The 21,003-nt window shown below is 34.6% G+C and overlaps 1 protein-coding gene across 4 annotated transcripts in view; it reads left to right on the top strand.

The window, feature by feature from the left end:
* The first annotated feature begins 3,128 nt into the window (after nucleotides 1-3,128).
* The window catches only part of LOC132124262 (acid-sensing ion channel 1C), a 73,975-nt gene continuing 56,100 nt past the window's right edge, over nucleotides 3,129-21,003 (top strand). For all 4 annotated transcript variants that reach the window (XM_059535208.1, XM_059535204.1, XM_059535203.1 and 1 more), the window contains exon 1: nucleotides 3,129-4,474. In XM_059535208.1, coding sequence (XP_059391191.1) covers nucleotides 3,911-4,474 — 564 coding nt within the window. In that variant the 5' untranslated portion in view covers nucleotides 3,129-3,910. The remainder of the gene's footprint in view (nucleotides 4,475-21,003) is intronic.

Raw genomic sequence — 21,003 nt, 5'->3', positions numbered from 1 at the left:
AGCTGTTTGTGAATAGATAAGACCCATAAAGTTGCAAAGACCAAAGTCTCAAACACAAAGAGATATTATTGATTTTGTTGCTGTCAATCTGTCCTTCCAGCTGTAAGTGGGTGGTAATGCAAAAATGTGGAAGATCTGTAGTTTTTACAAAATGCCCCTGAGCTGTCAAAAGTTTGGTGGAGTGCATAATGACTTGTTTTGCACCATGTAGCGGAGTGGATGAAAAATAAACAGGGATATCTGGGAAGAGGTGACAGTATGCATTTAAATATTTTACCGACATTGAAGCAACACATAGCTGGTTGAAATACTGTAAACGTATTCTTTAAATATGTTGTTGTTTAGTGTCCCCTAATGTTCATGATCATAGATCCTCTTCTGTAGATGAGAGCCCCTCTGGTTTCATTGCCCATGTGACACTACATCAGCAGGAGATGTGGAACACACTCAATAACCCATCAATACAGATCACAGATCTGTGTGCACTGACTCTTGGTCCTGTTGACTGTGATTATGATCCACTTTGCCCAAAGATGGTCCATCTGAAAGCTTTCCCAAATAGGTTAGCTCTCAGTAAAGACTATGTAGAGATGTAAAACTTTAACAGCTTGTTTTGTATACCTTCATCACTGAGTGATAAGTATGAGTGTTGTGTATATCATTAGGAATTGACTCATATGTTTGGACTGCCGTTCGCTGTAAAAGGTCATCTTGTGCAGTCAGCAAACTGCAGTATGAATTGCATATTAATTAAGTCAGAGCTTCATAAGCAAATAAGAAAAAAACCTGTATTTAGAATATGTGACATTTTAAAATGCATATATATTTCTATATGTTTACAGTGCTTTGTTAAGTGTGCATGTCTCATTTAGAAAACTGCTTCTGCATGCATTTATTTGCACAGTTCACTTTAATTATAATAGCTTTATACAAACATAGTTGCTGAACTATTTTTTTCCTGCCTTCCAGTTTGTGACCAGGGTTTTTTTTACATGCTGCGGGGTATTCCAGCTTATGCTCAATTTCATGTTTTTGTTACAGGACAAGACCTTTCGATATTTTCAATTTCACAGTTCCTCCGATCTGACAAGTTCATTGTACGACAGGACTGATGGGTACCCTCAGGACTAAAGCGTCTCTCCACTCTCAAGAAAGGAGGTATATCCTTTCTTTCATGCCTTTTATCCATTTAGCCTCCGTTCTTTTACCTGAGCCTTGAAATTTGCCAGAAAGAAAAATCATCAAGCCCACAATAAAGTGTGTGATTACTTGATGCAAGACCACCTTAATCCTTCTTTAGTCATTTTACAAATTATTTGCTCTTGGTAGAATGCAATCACAAATGCAGACATGGTTTTATGTTTACGCAGCGCAATGCAACACAACTCGTAAAAACACAGTATAATTCATTATAATCATTAATTATGTCCCAACTGGATGCAACAATAGGTTCGTTTGTAATGGGTTTTATTGTTTTTGTCTTGTCGCACCGGTGTTCTGACCAGGACTTAATTGAACCCAAGTTCTTCACCACAAGTAAGAAAGCCCTCAAAATGACAATGTTATTGCAAGTCGAAGCAAAATTCTCCAGGTCGATGTAGTAGACCAATAAACAATCAAACAAAAAGCCTGCAAGTGATTTTCTGCCATATAGTGGCTTAAACTAGCTAATAGTCTGCTATTTTTGAACATTTGCTTTGAGCAGGTTTGTTTTATGGTGGATTTGTTGGTGATTTATTGTGTCTGTGATATGACTTCAGCCGTCAATCAACTGGTGACTATGTATAATCTTTTATTAATTAAACCCTCAGGTGAAATTAGAAACATATTTAAAACAACAATCACTATCTCCCAGACTATAGCAGTGGAAATAAAGCAATTAGCACACTCGGTCAGGCCAGTACCATGTAAAATGTTCAATAGTGATGTTTTGATGTGGGAGGCAGTACCCACTCTCTGATAATGCTCTGTTCCTCCTTTTTAAAGTCCAGCTTTAAGATTAAATCTGTATTTTAGTAACACTGTTTTCCCATCTTTTTCTTTTCATTCTTCATGGTGTGTCTCAATAATATTGCTCTTGTATTTTGCCTTGCTAACAAATAGCTAAATCGCATTTGTCACATCCAGTAATGTATGGTAATCAATCACATAGAGGTATGTGAAATATAAACCAGTTTTAGTTGTTGCATCTGTCTGCCTTTTACTCAAAGATTGTTTTGGATATGCTACCTACACATGGCAAGCTTGCTGAGTCTAAACATAACAACCAATTCATACAGGTAGTATGCTGTTCACAGTAATTTTCATGTAGAAATATGCAGAATAATATTGTAATATGCTAATCCTCACACTCAGCATATTTGCTATAATGGAGAGACTGTAAACAGGAACCAGACATTACAATATTTGCAAAAGTTAGAATATGAATGCATATGCATGCACAAACTCCATCTGGGCTCTGTGAACAGTTCGGAAAGCTATTTTTATTTCCTATCGGACAGCAAACGAGTGCAAACAAAATTTGACATCAATCGAATTGCATCTATTTAAAAAGGAGACCCTGAAACAAGTATAAATATAAAATATTATGTCTTTTACTCCCAGCCTCTTGAGATTTTGATTGGATATTGATTTAATTCAATGGAGTAAGATCTCTAACCCTGGCCATTCAGCCATTGTTATGGTAATTGATCTCAATTGAGCATCATAGCACTTTAGGCTGGATTTGCAAGTGTGCTTGGAAGGGATCCCTGAACTAATAACCCCTCCAAAAAAACAATGCACACTGATTGAACCTTACATCAAAATTGAACATAAATCAAATTGGTCTCTAATGACCAACATGTCTGTTGCCACTCAAATTGTGTCTTTAAAAAAAGATACAAAATTGATCTAAAATTTCTTGTCAAACTCCAGCTACATTAATATGCAGGTTTAGTGGGGAAAATGAGGATGTGCTTCCGTGCAAATCCAACATCCTCGGATACAATCAAATGGCACAGATGGTTGCTTCTCTGCAACTACCTGTAGCTGAAATACAGCACTGCACATTGAGAGCTTTTTTCTTTCATACGAAACCAAAGCACCCCCGGCCCCCCTAGCACCCTCCCCCCATGCTTCTTCCACACACACAGGCTGTGGCGAAGCAGACGCTCAGCAGTGGGATGGATCCTGACTACTAAAGAGCAATGGATAGAGAGGAGGGGTGGCAAGCAGCCGGCAGAGGTGCATAAATCCTCATTTTCAGATCTGGAGGAAGAAACGTTCGCTGTCAGGGGTGAGACCACCACATTAGCTTTCCGAAACATCAAGAGGCAGCGCTCCCCGCAGCTTTCTGTGAATCCAAGAGAGACAAGGAACCCGGCTGAGGCTGTCAAACAGAGAGGTGGTCTAGGAGGAGGTCTATGACCCTTGATTTTCAGCAGGGGAGTGGCGCAGGGGGATGTAGCTGGCAACGAGCAACAGACGCTTGGCTCCTGTAATCTTCCCATTCACTAATTCATTCCATGCCATTGTCATAGCGATGTAAAGCCATTCTGTGCCGACTGGAGGAGGCACACTCCAATCAGCTGCTCTCGCCAAGCGAGATCTTTCATTTCCATCAGTGTCTTTTGGTTTCCCTTTACGTCTTTGTGCTTTGTCTCTCAGAAACCGAACGGCGTCACTCTTGTCTTTTCATGTGACTTGGTCTTTCTGGAGCTGTCATTGTGTTTGGTTCTGCATGGAATGACAGCTGCTTTTTTATAGACGGCAGAAGAGGTCGCAGATGGAGTGAGGACTGCCACTAACTGGAAAGTTCCTTGAGAAATCATAAAGAACCTCTTCAAAGACTTGCTGCTTTTTCAAGCATTTAGACTTGCCTCGTTGCACACATTCTACCATTTGTCTCAGCTGTTATCGCTGGATAGCAATGACAGCTATGAAGGGAGACTCCGAAGACAGCATTGAAAGCATGAGGCCGTCCAGCTTGCAAGTTTTCGCCAACTCCTCCACGTTACATGGCATGAGCCACATATTCGCCTATGGCCACATGACGTTCCGTCGCTGCCTATGGACGCTGTCCTTCATGGGCTCTCTGGGTCTGCTGATGTTCGTATGCCTGGACCGAGTGTACTACTACTTCGAGTTCCCCCACGTCACCAAACTTGACGAGGTAGCGGCGACCAACCTCACCTTTCCTGCTGTCACCTTCTGCAACCTCAATGAGTTTCGTTTCTCAAAGATCACAAAGAACGATCTGTACCACGTCGGGGAGCTTCTGGCGCTGCTCAACGAGAACTATCAGATCGCTAACCCTCACCTAGCTGAGCCGGAAGTCCTCGCTTTCTTGAAGGAGAAGGCTAATTTTGTCAACTTCAACCACAAGCAGTTCAATATGACGGATTTCTACAACCGCACGGGCCATGATATCAACGAAATGCTCTTGCAGTGCACCTTCAGAGGGGAGGAATGCTTCCCTCTAAACTTCACATCTGTAAGTTATCATGGTGGTATATTCTTCTACTGAAGTTGAAAGGTTTGCAGTTGAAAGTTGTGGCAAATTGAAGTTCAAGCACTGTTGGTTTAAATGCAAATATTGCTCAACATGAGCTACACAGGGCCATTGACTGAGATGGTGTGTATTGAATTACGCAAACAATTTTTCCCCCTTCAGACTACTACTTTGTTGCCGAGAGACTTCTCAGTTTTTGCAGTGTAGTTTTTTTGCTTCGAAGCCATCTGCAGCAGAAAAATCTATAGGTTGAAATATGCAATTGCATTTATGAATCAATGGCTGCTGGGCAATAAAAATCAAGAAAAGATGTCGAATGGCTACTTCTCAAAAGACATTACAAGAGTGCACATGCTCTCACTCAGTTCTTGACCAAGTAAAACTAATTGCATAAATGTACAACTAAACCAAGCAGTGAGGAAATTGGAACTTTAAAATGAGAACATGTATTATATATGTATGCTAATGTTTGTAATTTTTCAGTGAGAAAAGCAAGCAGATCTAATCCAAAGAAGACTAAATGTATGAAAATACTCACTGCTTCCAGATCCCTTATGGGCTAGTTTGAATTAAAATGCATATGATCACTACAAAAGTTTTCCATTAAAATGGTTTATTTTGTGTAGGCTAAAGCATGTTGCACATTTGTGTTCTTTAATATTTTTACACTTCATTTCATTGGGATTTTAGCTAAGGCATAGCTGTGATCATGGGAAAATAAATACATTGTTCAAATAAAGAAATTACATAATGCAAAGAGTGAAATGTCACATTCTTGCAGTTAGTTACTGCACTGAAAGAGCAGGCAGACCATGAAAGTCAGGAAAATTTGGTGTTAAAGAAGGCAACAAATGTGAATCAGGTGTTACAACATCATGCATTGCGTGAATATTTGATAATCTCCTGTGATATTTTCTGTATTTTTCTATTTGCTGCTTTTTCATTTCCTTTTAATCTGGTGTATATGCATGGCTTTTAGATTTACAGTATGTGACAGATATGAAGTATACAAATCCTGTGACTGATTCTAATTTATTCTTGGATTCTGGTTTGAACATGTGTAACAGATTACTTCAGCTATCATTATGGTCTAAATTATGGTGATGCTGAACATTGAGGTTAATGGAGGTCCACACCTCCTAGGATGAGGCTTTATGTATGCTTTTAAATATCAGCATGCACAATCATAATAATAATTTTGTAGGTATCAAAAATGGATAGGGATAGGAAATGAGAGTCTCCTGTATGCCTATGAAGTCCACACTTGTTCAAACATACATTTGCATCTTTAACGTGTTTGTGACAAGCGAATGCGTTAATATTTAAGGAATTATTCACCCCAGAATGTAATCTCATTTCATTTCAAATCCATCTTGTTATGACCTTCCCTTTAATAGAATTAAAAGCTCTAATGACCAGGCAAATAAACCTATATGCCAAGTTCTCTGAAGTCATGCAATATCTTTGTGTGAGATGCAAACTGACAGGTTTTTATTCATCATATAGTTTCAGAAAACTTTGAATATAGTAAATCTTAGAGACTGCCTTTGTTTGCTTTGCCGTGTTTTTTAAGCCTGAGTGCCTTAGTCCCCATTCATAGTAATGTGTTTTAATATTATTTTTACTCCACATTCATAGTAATTGCACAGAATAGAGTGACCAGTTAAGATTTCTCCTTTTGTGTTCAATGCTTTGAAGTCATACAAGTTTGCAAAGACATGAGGGTAAATAAATGACAGAATTTAGATTTTTGTGTGAACTATTCCACTGAAATGTCAGTAGGCTGTGCAAGCTAATTTGGCACAATGGCCTTTTAATATTTAAGATACTTCGCAGAGAGAATATTTGGTGTGTTCAGCATACCCAGCTTCCAATTTTGTATCATTTCACTTTAATTTCCATGGGAAGTATCCTAAATGACCAAAAATTAGGTAGAATGGGGGGGGGGGGGTCATTAACTGGACTCCATAATCTCTGAGTGCAAACATTATGCTAATTACACAAAATGTCTATATAGTGGCTTCAGATTGACTAATGAAAATAAGTATTGCAATCTACAATATGGTCTCCTGACAATATATTCATCAATGCTGAGAACCAGTGTAAAACCTCTGGACCCAGAGCGCACTTACCTAGTTTACCTAGAGAAATCGTTGCTTAATGAAAATTAAGCGTACTCAGGAATACTCAAGTACCTATTAACATTCAGTGTTGTTCTTGAAACCCTCAAGGGCTGGATCCTGGTCTTTAGCATTCAAAAGCACGATCCTCAACACCTTACACCTCTACACCTTCGCTGTTATCCAGCTCGTTTTCAAGCCTCCTGTCTGTCGGCCGAATAACGTGCCCTATACTTTTTTACTTAGGGCTTTCTTCATTAACATGAGTGTTGCCTGCCAACAAGGCATTGCAATGCAATACAAATCATTCATGGGTAATTGCTATTGTTGTGCGTGATGACAAACACTCACTAGGTAGTTGAGATGACTCAAAAGCTGTCACTTTGTGCATTTGTGTGTGCATGTGCACAAATATGTGCGTATATATACTGCTTTGTGAAAGTACTATAATAGCTGTCAGATTACTGCTGGTCACAAACATTCATGCTGAGATTCATGATGTTCTGCCCTTAAACAAATGCATTATGTGAGAGACAGAGTAATGCATTATATATTCCTTGTCAAACACTGCACATTATGTATTCCAGTGCTTGTGCTGCTCGAACATTTTAGGTGTAATAGATACATTGTCTTTCTTCAGTCCACTAAAACATTCTAAGTGCATATAACCGTTATGTTCTGATTAAATAAAAAAAGTCAGAGTGAATGCTTTATGTGGCATTGTCAATATGTAGTGGTTTGCAGCTGATAATGATTATAACCAAAAAATTGGATGCATTGTTTTCTCACTTTTTTTCTATAATGCATTATGTGGCTTAAACGATTGTAACACTAAAACTGCATAAATTGTTTTCCCATTAATTTTTTTTTTTCAGTGCATTTACATAGAGTGGCAGATAATGATTGCTTTATGCATTTTTTTCTTTTTTTTAAATTTTATTTACATTTTATTTTTTAAAGTGTATGTACAGTACATGATATCTCTTGCATAGAATATAAATAAAACTAAATTGCATATATTTAGGAATTATATTATAGAAAATAATTTTCATGGATAGATTTTTGATTAAATTCTATGTGAATTAAGAGCTTACATTAAGTATTTTGCCTCATCTGAGATGGGATTCAGCATTTGGCACGTGCACAAACACATTGAGCTGTAATGCCCATGTGGGACACACAGGCTCGGATTAAACATAGGACCGATTTGGATGTTGCCTCTGGTCCTTGAAGTCTAAAGGGCCTTAAGCTGCAACCAGGTTTTTGTTTCTCCAGCCATGCAGTGACTCATTCTAAACAGCTTCATCACTTCATGTTGAAGGGGTTAAGTCAGGTTTTTCAAGCAACACAATGACTTTACTGATGGATGTGTGTTTATTTTCACAATGCTGTAAGTTCTGGAATGTCTTTTATCTATTTGTGGCTGTAAGAATGTTTAAGGTTGTAAGGGAGAGTGTGTGTGCAGAGGTTGTGCTACAAATAGTCAAAGTGTCACTTTGATGGACTGGGTTGTACATTTTCGATCATGCTTTATACTGTACTGTCATGAGCTATTAGGTTCACCTGTTGGACCCCATTGGGTAACTGTTTAAAATGCCTGATGAATTAAAGAAACATAAAAATGTGTAATTGAACATTTGTGTAGATTATATGCAAACAGTCTGGGGTCAATAGGATATATATATATTTATTTTTTGTGTGTGTTTGTTTGAAAAAAAAAAATATTTAGCAAGGATGCATTCAATTGATCAAAAGTATCCTACAAAAAAATAAAGCAGCACAACTGTTTTCAACAATGATGATAATAAGAACTGTTTCTTGAGCAGCAAACCAGTATATTAGAATGATTTCTGAAGATCATGTGACACTGAAGACTGCAGTAATAATGCTGAAAATTCATCTTTGAATCACAGGAATAAATTACATTTTAAATCCTACTGAAATTTAAATCTAAATACATTTTAAATTGTAATATTTCACAATATTACTGTTTTTAATGTATTTTTTTATTTTTTTAAAAAGCAGCCTTTGTGAGCAGAAGAGATTTCTTTTAAAAAAACATTCAAATAAAAATCTTACCGGCCACAATCTATTGAAAGTCATGTATGCTGGCATTTTAAAAGCCATTAAAGGTTGAATAACATTGAGGTGACATCCTTTTTGATGGATTTTTGTTCAGGCAATTAATTGAATAGAATTAAAAGTTCTTTCAGCCGATGGAACTGCTTTGGATTCAGTTCACCACAGACTGAATTGTTCATGACTGCGTCATGGAATTATTGTGCTTTATATTTCTATGTGAAAAGAGGCACAAGCTCTTTTACCAATTGGGATTTTACAGGTTTTTTGAAGGAAATAGAACTTATTTGCTTCATTCCTGTATTTTCCTTTTTATTCTGCTCTCACTATGTGAAAAAGACAATAGATACTGTGTGGACTTGTGATCATGGTCAGTTGATTTAATGAACAATATCTATCAAATTATTTCACTGGAATGCCTATTTTCTCACTCACATCTCTATCCTAGTTTATTTTTCCTGGAGGTGATTTATTTAAAATTGATGTGTTCTTGTTTTCACTTCTGATCTTCTTTATCCTCCTTATCGTCTTCCTCCTCCCTTGATTTTCTGCCCTCTCTCTACAGTCTCCATAAATTACAAGTGGTAAAGCCCAAATCAGTTGAGGATTTATGAATCAATTATTTCTCTCTGTTTTAGGAGTCTTAAAGGTGCTGTTAGCCATTTTACTAGACTCAGCTATTGAGTTCACCTGTCTTCATCCCTTCAACCACATGCCCTCTCTGCAAAACCTCAATGTGCAAACTGATTGACATGCAGAGAGTGACTGGCAATGACTTTATTTAGCGACGACATCTCGAGACACATTTTATGTGCAGCACCTTTAATTGTTTGAATTAGGGTTAAGGTTAAGTTTGTTTGACAGGAATGTTGTTCCAGGACCGACAAAAGATGTTGATTCAGGCAGAGTCACAGTCAACCTAAAAGATAAAGTGCTAGATTTCATCTGTGCTCAATCTTAGCACAAAATTGGTGTTTTTATATCGTCCAACGAATCGAGAGTGTTCAAATTGGAGATTTGTTGTTCCGTAATGCACATTACTCAATAAAACTGGACATATTTGATTTGTTGCATTTCTGGGTGTGTTTTACGCACTCTCTTTTCACAGTATTCTTCCATTATTTCAATGCACAATGAAAGAAAAAGCTCTTCGCACTACAGGAAAATGCATTGTCTAATTGCCCTGTTCGCACTACGTCAAGAAAATATAAAGAGGTAGACATAATGGATGTCTTTTGAACAGTACCTTTCAAGAACCTTGGGTTTTTATAACACCGTGTTCTGTTTAATGTCAGAAAATCAGCGAGAGCAACTTAACTGCTCATGATTGTAATTATGCCATTTTACTTTCATGCCCTTTCGATTTAAGCCGACATGCTGGAATTCACTTTAGATCACACTATTGTTCACACATCTGTTGTATTTCTGTCGCAAGTTTGATACGGAGTGCTTTAAGAAACCGTGTAAACAAAGCAAGGCCTTCGCACTAGCATGACTTGTCAGAGCAGAATTTGCTTGTTTTCATCATACAAATAGACTTTTTAGAGTCCTACAAGACGCTTATGTGATTCTTTTTTGCTTTGTCGCCAATTACAAGCTATTTTTTTTTTTCGTTCACTAATTCAAGTATTTGGCGCTAACCACTTGCGAATGACAGCTGCTGAAGTCTAATCAGGTACTTTCTCTAAACCCGGATCCTTTTTTCTTACTTTCTTTGATCAATATTCATCTTGACCTGCTGTTCACAGTCCTCTTTGAGAAGAGATTCACTTCACTTTTTATTTTTCTCACGCTAACAGTTTCTGAGCCCCTGAGACTTGAACAGATTGAGGCAGACTTCAGAAGACGGCGGCACTCGTCTCATGCTCGTTGTTCTTATGATGTTGATGTTCACTGTTTGACTTGAGGGTGATTCGCCAGAAGTGTTGTCATAATTCAGACTACATCAATGACTTTTATGATGCTTTTGGGAAACGACACAATTTTTTCAAGGATCTTCCTGATGCTATCATTCTCCTGAAGTGTGCGAGGGCTGCGATATAAATGAGTCATGAGAGCCAAAGGCCAGTGTTTCTGGCAGGAAAATGAATGCCGCCACCATTAAAGGTAATGCCAGGTCAGCATGCCTCAAAATATGTTCACACATTTGCAGCGGTTTGTACAACTGACCGTGATACTTGTTTATTTTTTGATACTGAACCCAATGTCCCAGTGTTAGTGAGTTTCGGACCATTTGACAGAACTGTCACTTGTCCGGCTACTCGTTCACTGATGCACTGTCACTGCATCTTACGGTGGTTGTATTCATATCTTTTAAGAATAAGTTCTTCCGTGATCAATTGAACATTGTTGTTGCACTCTGAGTCATAGGTCACCAAGAAAATATTGTCCAGCTGACTGAAATAGATGAAGGTTTGTTGAATTTGCAGTTCTTTTCGAAGAATTTCTTGGGAAACATCAGTTAGAAAAGGTGGAATTCTAAACAAATAATGTTTATTTTAAATATTTCATTGATATTTATGTAAATGATATTCAAAGCAAATATATTTAAACAAATATTTTAAATAATACATATTTAATAAATACATATTTTAATCAGTTAATTATTTTAAATGTTTGTTTATATAAAAAAATACTATTGTAATATCATTAAAATATCATAATTACATAATTTAATAATTGCATATTCATATTTGTATAATATTTAAAAAATACTACTACTACTAATAATAATAATAATAAAAGTTTACATCATATGCCATTAGTTTTTCTTAAAAGTGTGATTATGAATTTTAAATAATCTTTAATATATATATATATGTCATTGATATAAAGAAAAATAAATTTGCTGAAATACACACGCCCATTTTAAGAATATTGCCAGTATTGCAATAAATTATTGAAAATTTTGGCAAATCATACTGGCCTAATCAGAACTGGACCAGACTTCCTTATTGTTAAAAAAAAGAAGAAGAATATAAATAAGATAAAATCCTGTCAGAAAATGCTTTGGATAAGTGCCATATCTATAAACTCATTTCCAAACAGTATACTATAGAACAACTTTGCCTTAATTAAAATGATATGTGTTTGTAAAGATTTGAGCAGCAACTCTGTTAAAGAACGCAGTAAAGCTGTGTGAGCTGAGGGGCTTGCTGTAATCTCTTCCTCCTCCTCAACCGTCCCACTCACGGATGCCTGACTGTGCGTCTGATAGTCACTCTTCATTCAGCTCTCATGGTGCTTACATTAATGGATTTCATGCTAAGATTTATGCTGATTTTCTCCATGACTTAAGCTCAGACATTGTAGAGAGATGTTATTAATTTACCAAGTCAGCAGTATTTAATTGATTCTTACTTATTAATCATGTTCCTAATGGCTTTGCTGTGGGATGTGTTTTTAAAACTCAAAGATGTGGTGGCACTAGAAATACATGATGCACATGTAAATAATAATTTCAGGATTTTTCCAATTAAATATGAAAAAAAATAATTATCAGCTAAATATTAATAATTTACATAAAAAACAAATAAACATTCCAGAATTTTATTTATTTATTTATTTATAATTTATAAAAAAATTTTACTATCAAAATAATGGAAAATGGGGCAGAATTATTTGTATTTTTATTTTATTATTATTATTTTTTTAAGTTTAATTTGACTTAAGTTACTGACAGCCATTGAAAAGTTTGGGGTCAGATGGGTCAAAATAATTTTTACATACATTTTTATGATTATGTTTATTAATATTATTTGATTATTTTATATTATTATTTTATATTATTATTTATAAACATTTTTAATGCAAATAATAGAAGATGGAGCATAGTATTTATTTGTTTTGTTAGAAACTCAAATTCATAAGATGATGAAAGATTACTAGTTCTCTCTGACAAAACATGAGTCAAGACCATGAATGTGCAAATAGGACCAGTTTTGTTTTCATATTGGTTTTAAACCCTTTTATTCCCATGTGAAGATGAAAACTGGTTTTATTATGAATCTACAAGACAAACTTTCAAATATATATGGAGCTAAAGTACAAAATATTTCTTGCTGTTGTCTGTAACTCATTTTGCTCTGAGGGCACAAGCAATATGGGACACATATGTGTTTTTCCATTTCATTTTAGTTACTGTAAGAAAGTGTTCTCTTTTGAGACGTGTTATGATTCTAAAACTGAAGGCTATGAAATATTGTTTCGTCAGGGGACCACACTGAGAAATATGAAGATGAGTGTGCAAATAATTGTCTGTATTACATCAGTGCATTTCCATGAAAAAAGCCACTGTGGAATGTCTTTTCTCATGACTGTGCTTCCTTATGGAGCCAAAAGAGTCTCAATAAAGATAAATGCACACTCTACATTCACATATGCACACATAGGATTCATACATGCACACACATAATTCATAAATGCACACACAGGATACACAAATGCGCAAAAAATTCACAAATGCACACAAAATTCAGAAATACACACACAATTCAGAAATGCAAACAACATTTACAAATGCACTCAAGATTCACAAATGCACAGGACAAGATTCACAAATGCACAGGACAAGATTCAGAAATGTATTTCTGATGCACACACACATATATCTTGATTTACAAACTGCTTGCGGTCAGTGAACTTCACTAGCCTGGCTCCGCCCTCCTACGTATTTCCGCTCAATTTCATTTCCCTTCAGTACTCTCTGTACAAATGAAATGTACGAGAGTCTGGTAGAACCAGGCTAGAACTTCACTGCATTTGTGTGTGAATTTTGAGACTCCCCTGACTTGGCTCGACACACAAATGCCTTTTTTTAAACAGGGAATGATCTGCAACCAATCAGATATCTCCCTTCTTTTAGCGAATCACAAGAACGCACTCCACGTGGTGGATTGTTTACTTATAAGCCAATCACATGAACGCGTTCACACAGTATGCCTGTGGTGCGGCATATTATAAATGTTGTGCATTTGTAAATGTTGTTTGCATTTCTGAATTGTGTTCGTATTTCTGAATTTTGTGCGCATTTCTGAATTTTGTATGCATTTGTGAATCTTCTGTGCTTTTTAAATTTTGTGTGTGCATTTGTAAATTTTGTGCGCATTTGTGTATCCTGTGTTTGTATTTATGAATCATGTGTGTGCATGTATGAATCCTGTGTGTGCATATGTGAATGTGGTGTGTGCATTTATCTTTATTGAGACTCTTTTTTGATCCATACTTCCTAGACATTGGAATTGTCTCAGTCTAGAAAGTCAGAAATTGTCAATGAAGCATGTATTGATATGCTGTGCTCCATCGGTGCATGAAACCAGGATAATTTCTGAATCATTTACCGAGATGAGCTAATAAGGATAGGAAGGTGGAATGAAAAAGCATTAATGGTTCAGAAGGTCGAGCTGTTATGGCTTTGTTTCGAGCACGGTTAGCTCCGTAATGAAGGCGAGAATCTCTCCCTCCAGCTAGATCTCTTAAATATTCATTCATGAAAACATTATTAAGATACATATCGGTTATCAAGCCAGGGACTCGGGACAGATAATAAGGGAAGAGAATAAACTATCATGTTTGATGTTTGAATAATCTTGCGATTGATCTGTTTTTGGTGTATCGTACGTTAGGCTCTGGGAAAAGACGTGTTTACTTGGTGTTAGGATAATACTTTCAAGCTAATACTGTTGCTTGCCAAGTTAGATCCTACTGTGTTAATCTAAAGTCAAGCTACCTTTAACTTTTTACTACTTTACTTTAGTAGCATGTATAATAGCAAATATAATTTTTAAATAAAAGTGTGTGGTTGGTAGGATTATTTTAATGTTTTTTATTTCTTTTTCTTTCCAAGGCTGCATTTATTTGATTAAAACAGTCAAATCATTCTTGCTTATGCATGTGTATTTATCTTTGGAGTTGTTTTTTTATATATTTAAAGCAAAATTCATGTCACACAATATTTTGCAGACTTGCTGTTAAATGATTGTATTTCTTGAAAGCACATTGTATATTGACAATGTAAATATTGAATAAACATTCACACTGTTTCATATAATGACCCTGATAAAATGTGGGTCATAGACTAAAAAAAAAAAAGTAATATTGTGAAATGTTTTCTATGTTAATAAATGTTAAAATATAATTTATCAAAGCTGAATTTTCAGCATCATTACTCCAGTCTTCAGTGTCACATGATCCTTCAGAAATATTTCTAATTTTCTGATTTGCTGCATGCTTATAAATGATTTATTATTATTATTAATGTTGAAAACAGTTGTGCTGCTTAATATTTTTATGAAAAGCATGGTACGTTTAGTTTTTCAAGATTCTTTGATGAATAGAAAGTTAAAAAGAACAGCATTTATTTCAAATATATATTTTTTGTAATGTTTTTGTAAATACATATAATTTTACTGTCACTGTTGGTTAATTTAATGCATCCTTTCTGAATAAAAGTATTGATTTCTTTCAAAACCCCAAACTTTTAATGTCCTTTGACCTGTCAGAGATGTTTTTTTTTAGATTAAATGGGCAAAAACTGAAATGTGTCACAGTTCCCTGTCTTCTCCTATATATTATAGTGATGTTTAATGCAGTGAGTCTGATCTTTTGAGTAGCTTTAGAGGCAGATTTAAAGATTTAAGGCTGTTAGTTGTTGTTTGGGCAGATAGAGAGTCTCACATTGTGTACTGGAACAATGCCATCGATGGTATTTGCTGTGATTAGATGCTCTGATTTCTCTGTGAGGTTGGACATGTGTGAGAGTAGATGAACATAAGGAAGTCCTTGACATCTGAAATCATTTCTGTGCCGAAGCTTATCTGCACAAGCTTTCTCAGAACTCGTGACTACGCTGATGAACCTGCAACTCTGCCATTGTGTTAGACCGTGACATCAAACTCATTGACACCACATTGTCCTCAATCACTCGCAATAGCCCTAAGTGAAGAGTATGTCATGTGTAACTTTTGACAGGAATGAAAACGAGGCTAATTGTTGAGGTGATGAAAAATCTTTCAGTCCATAAAGCAGTTCAAAAATGTGAAAAAACAAAACATTCATAGGGCTGTTGTAAAAAAAAAAAAAAAGAAGTTGTTTTTATGAATTTGATTATCTAGATATGATTTTTGATTATTTAAATTAAATAATTCTTAAAAAGGGAATGCAGAAAAATGATCCAGAAACTTAAATATATTTAATTTGAGAAAAAAAAATGTATTTCACAGGGCCCATAAATTATTGTGAAATTGTGTCAGTTTCATTATTTAAATTAATCAGACCTTTTGATTAAACATTTTAATTCAACCATTAAACCATTAAAATGAAAAAAAGGGAAAACACCTAATGGATTTCATAGCACCCTAGATATATAAATATAAAATAATAACCTTATTTCTATTAATCTTTTTAACTTTAATCTTAAATTTAATCATAGATTTGAATACTTTATTTATATAAATAAACTTACTGCTAACGGCTCTTATTAGCTATGTATTAATCATACATTTAATAATTATGTAATAAAAAAAGAATCGTGTTGCTTTGTAACATTTCAATTCATTGTTAAATACAAATGTTTTCATTGATTTATATATATATATATATATATATATATATATATATATATATTTTATATTTTATATATATATATATATATATATATATATATATATATATATATATATATATACATTTATTTACATTGTTATAAGTATATTAGATTTTCATTTTTATTTATTTGTATTTGTGTACAGTATGTGTATATATTTTTATATATGATTTGGCTACAAAGAGCAGTCACTATTGTCAATGACCAAACTAAATAATGCAGTTATTTCCAGGAACACAACTGAGTGGTTATTTAAATAAATATGTAAAAAAAAAAAAAACAGCAACAACAACAACAGCAAAAATTGCATCTGTTAATTAAAGTGAAGAGTTTGAATGAACCAGCTAGCTAAAATGATTCAGACTTCTTAATTAATGAATTTCGTTGCAAGGCTGTGTAAACGAATGATTGTGACGTGAAAACAGCTGTTTAACACTGCACTGCTGGAAAAGTTTCTGGAAAGATTACAGTATGTAGCTGAGCTGAAATGCAGTTTAATTAGTCATTAGTTTCTACTTTTATGATCATAAGCATTCATTAAAGATAAAATCCCAATGCAATAGACTCCTACAGTGAAACACTGTTACTATGATTTATATTTCCTCGCGGAATTTGCTGTTCTCTTTGTTTTATGGATATATAATTAATGTAAATTATTACAGACATTCAGTGTGATCTTTTATGAATTCAGGGGAGTATTTCATGCAGATTTTTGTTATTGAATACATGCAGTAGGCCTTGAGAATGCATTCAAAACGAATATTTGTGTTTAGTCATGCATTATTTGTCAGAATGGAAACGAGGAGACATTGTTTACTTCAATACACTTGCGGTAAACACTTAAAACAGGTTTAGCGAGATCATTGTGCGTGTGCTTAAAAACACATTCTGACACCTGAAGCTATTTAAGTGCTCAAACTGCCACGATATAAACACCCCTAAAACACCTCAAATCCCACAGAAAGACAGGATTTCCACTCAGATGCCTTTATCTCGCCAAGCATATTGGATAAATATAGGAAAATAAAAAAGTACACTATATGGAAATAAGGAGGCCAGCGATGACTGTCGGATTAGAGTTTGTACCAGTGCTTTTACGTATAGGCTTCAAGACGCTCCGAATGCTATCGCACTTTAACACATGACAGAAAATGATAAGCAGTGTCAACTTAGCAGTAGAAAAGGCAGAATATTTCAAACCCAGGGCGCTAATTATGCAGGTCTGAACAATAAGCATGCTTTTGCACATCGCAAGGTCACGGTGAAAACTGGATATGTAGAAGGAGCTGCAAGCTTTATTTATTTGAGAAATAGCCAAGCCTGCTTTCTCATGTAGCATCCCAATGCTTCAATCATCAGATAACAATCAAGTACATTCAGATACACGGTTGCCTTGGCAACGGCACACGGCTTACAATAGTCTGCAGTGGGCCTTATTCATTGCAGTTCTAGCAGAGTTTAAAACCAATAGTCTTTTATCAGAAAGCTGCCTCTTGAGAGGATATTTCTATCAACTTGAGGCAAAATGTAAAAGAGATTTATGTCCTTAATGCAGGAACTACTTCAAATATGAAAATGCTAATTTTAATGTATGAGCAAATCAGGGTGCATAAACCAAAATTCTCTTTTAACTGGATTGCATGTACTGTATGTGAGGCAAGCGTATAGATTTGTATCTCGAAGACTGTGACATGATCGAAATGGTGTGTATCAGTCACTTGTATTCTGGTCGAGGCCACGCTGAATGGCTTATATAATAATGTTGCCATGAGAACAGTAAAAAGCATTGCAATGATTTCAGTCCCACATTTGTCCCAGGTACTGAAATTTGCAGTTATAATAGTTTTGACTGTTGTTGAGGCCTATAGATAGAACATACAGATTCATTCTTTTGTTTATTGTATCGGCTAGCTTGAGCATGTAGCTTAAGTGTATTCAGTTAACAATGAAGGAACGACAGAGGATCATTTAATGTACGTAAAAAATTGTTACAAATTATTTGACTTTACGCTTTCATTTATTCTTCTTTTATGCATTTTGCAGAAACTTCTATCAAAAACTAATTTTCTTTATATATAAATATTTCTTTGTTTTATGTTGGGTTTTAATTATTTGATTTTGTGTTTTATTAGATCTTTTTATTATTGTTATTATTATTTGCTTTTATTTAGTTGTATTTGTGTGTGTGTGTGTGTGTGTGTTTTCTTTGTTTTATGTTTAATGTTTTTAATTATTTACTTTTTATTTGTTATATTTGTATAGTTTTGTAGTGTTTCATTTATTTCCTTTTTATTTAATTTAATTTTGTTTTATTTTTATTTATTTGTGTGTGTATGTTTGAACTTTGTGTTGGTTTTTAGTTTATTTACTTTGTTTTATTTGTATTTTATTCCTGTATTATATATATATATAATATAATATATAAAATATAATATATATTTTATTTATTTTTATTTTATTTACTTTTGTGTATTTTGTTCATTTCTTTTTTATATTTAATTTCAGGTATTAAGTCATGTCATATCATGACTCTAAATTGATTATTTTTGTTGTTAAATAAATCTGAAAATGCAATTATATCTAACAGACTAATAGTCGACACAGCTATCTAATAAGATGCTTCACATGCAGTGTTAAAATAACAGTCAGACTAAAATTATTATTTATATAATTGTTCAATTTGTAAATGAAGGAATTGTTTTGGGCATTAGACCAAATTATTAACTTCCATATTTTGGACATGTTTCTATGGCTTCCTTCTGTTCTGCTTGCAGAATCTCTTCTGTGCAGTGCTCTTATGTTGATAATGAAGGTATCTCAGAGACATCTGAAGATTTTGTATAATAGCGAGAAGAACTCAAACGGGTGAAACAACATCTCTATAAAAAGATCATTTCAAAAGGCAGCATTGCCTTCAGTGAATTGTAGTTTTAAAGCAATATTTCTCATTTTTAAAATATCATTATGTTACAGGATTCATGCAGATGAAAACCTACTGGATTCATGTGTCTGTGACTGATCTCTCTAGTGCTTTCCAAATGTTATCAGTGTAATGTATTGCTTGGAACTAAACGAATTAAGAAAAAATTACAGAACAGAGCTGGATTGTGGTTAAGCATCTATCATCCATTTCATTTTTGAGACAAATTCAACAATGTGCTTTTGAGATTGCCTTAATTCAGTACGGCCAGCGTGAGAAGAAATGAGTCGATGCGTCACCAGACGCTGACTCAGGTCCAAAGGGAGATCTTTTCTGGGCCATAAATTAAGCAGAGACTTCACTACCTTCAATCACATTTTCTAAGATACTGAGAGCTGTTAACAGAGACAGAGTCACAAATATATGTGCAAGAGCTTGTGTCAAGTGCTCATGTCAGCAGATTTAGGGTCAGTCGGACGCACCGGGTGATTTAGGTGATGCATTTTTAGCAAAAACAACTCAAGTACCCAATAGACAATCTTGGTTATGATACTGTTATCTAGCTTAGCAAATTTATAATTTTAACTTATGTATTTTATGTATGTTCTTTTGTTTTATTTGCTTTTTATTTAATTTAATTTTTTACTTAAATATAACAAAACTAGCAATAAGAAATAAAAGTAGTTTTTACTTTTCTTTTTGTTTCTTTTTAAAAAATTAACTTTGTGGTGTGTTTTCATTTATTTAATTTTATTTGTGTTTTTATGTTATTTTCATGTATTTAATTTTATGTTTGGTGTGGGTTTTTTTTCGTCATTTTAGAATAATTAGAATTTTTTTTTTATTATTTCTGACCTAGACTACAAATATCAAATCGAATTGCATCACAAATAATAAGGTACGATCACAGTACTATCTAGCTTTGCAAATTACGAGCCTTGTATAAAGCCCTCAGTCAGATCTGTGTAGGAGAACGTATTCGTTGACGTTTATTCACAATTCCATTATCTCAAGCTGTGTTATTGTGTTAATAACTGTTAATACTGTTAATAACTGTTCTTCTTGAGCTCAATGCCATCTTCTATTACAGTAATGTGAGATTTTTTCAAATGATTAGTTTACAAACAGTTTAACGTCTTGACATTTTAGGCGATCAATAACCTTTCTATAAACCGCTACTCCATGTTTAATTTCACAGAGATAAAGTTGGTGGGTCACATGTGAGAAAGTGAGTGTTTAGTGCCTAATCGGCGCTGCGGGTGAGAATCATGCAGTCTACTTTGTGAAGCACTTTGACAGTGTCTGCAGCTTTTTTGATTACGGTGGGAGTGAGTTTGTTGTGTCCCAGCATGCCGCTGGCAGCATATATCAGGTGTGCTGACAACGCTGTGGTGGTGAGTTTCTCACATAACACATTAAAGTAAACTAGATAGTAAAGTTTGTGGTCAAACTTTAAGTTCGCTTGAAAAAGCCTGGCCAGAAAGTTTGAAAAATTTACAAAGTTTGAAAATTTGAAAAGTTTGAAAAGTTAAGAAGTTTAAAAAAGAAAGTGATTAACATATTGCTAGCATTAAAAGCAAGTGACTACCATTAGCAAAATTGCTAGCATGTTGCTAGCATGATTAGAAAGTGACTAGTAGGTTACTAGCATGTCTGTAGCATGATTAGCAAGTGACTAACATGTCACTAGCATGATTAGCATTTTGTTAACATGTTTCTAGCATGATTAACATGTTGCTAGCATGTTTCTTGCATGATTAGCATGTGACTAGCATGTCTCTAGCATGAT

The sequence above is a fragment of the Carassius carassius genome, chromosome 42 (assembly GCF_963082965.1).
Source record: "Carassius carassius chromosome 42, fCarCar2.1, whole genome shotgun sequence".
Lineage (NCBI taxonomy): Eukaryota > Metazoa > Chordata > Actinopteri > Cypriniformes > Cyprinidae > Carassius > Carassius carassius.
Note: the sequence above shows the minus strand (reverse complement) of the source record. Positions and strands in the feature narration are given on the sequence as shown.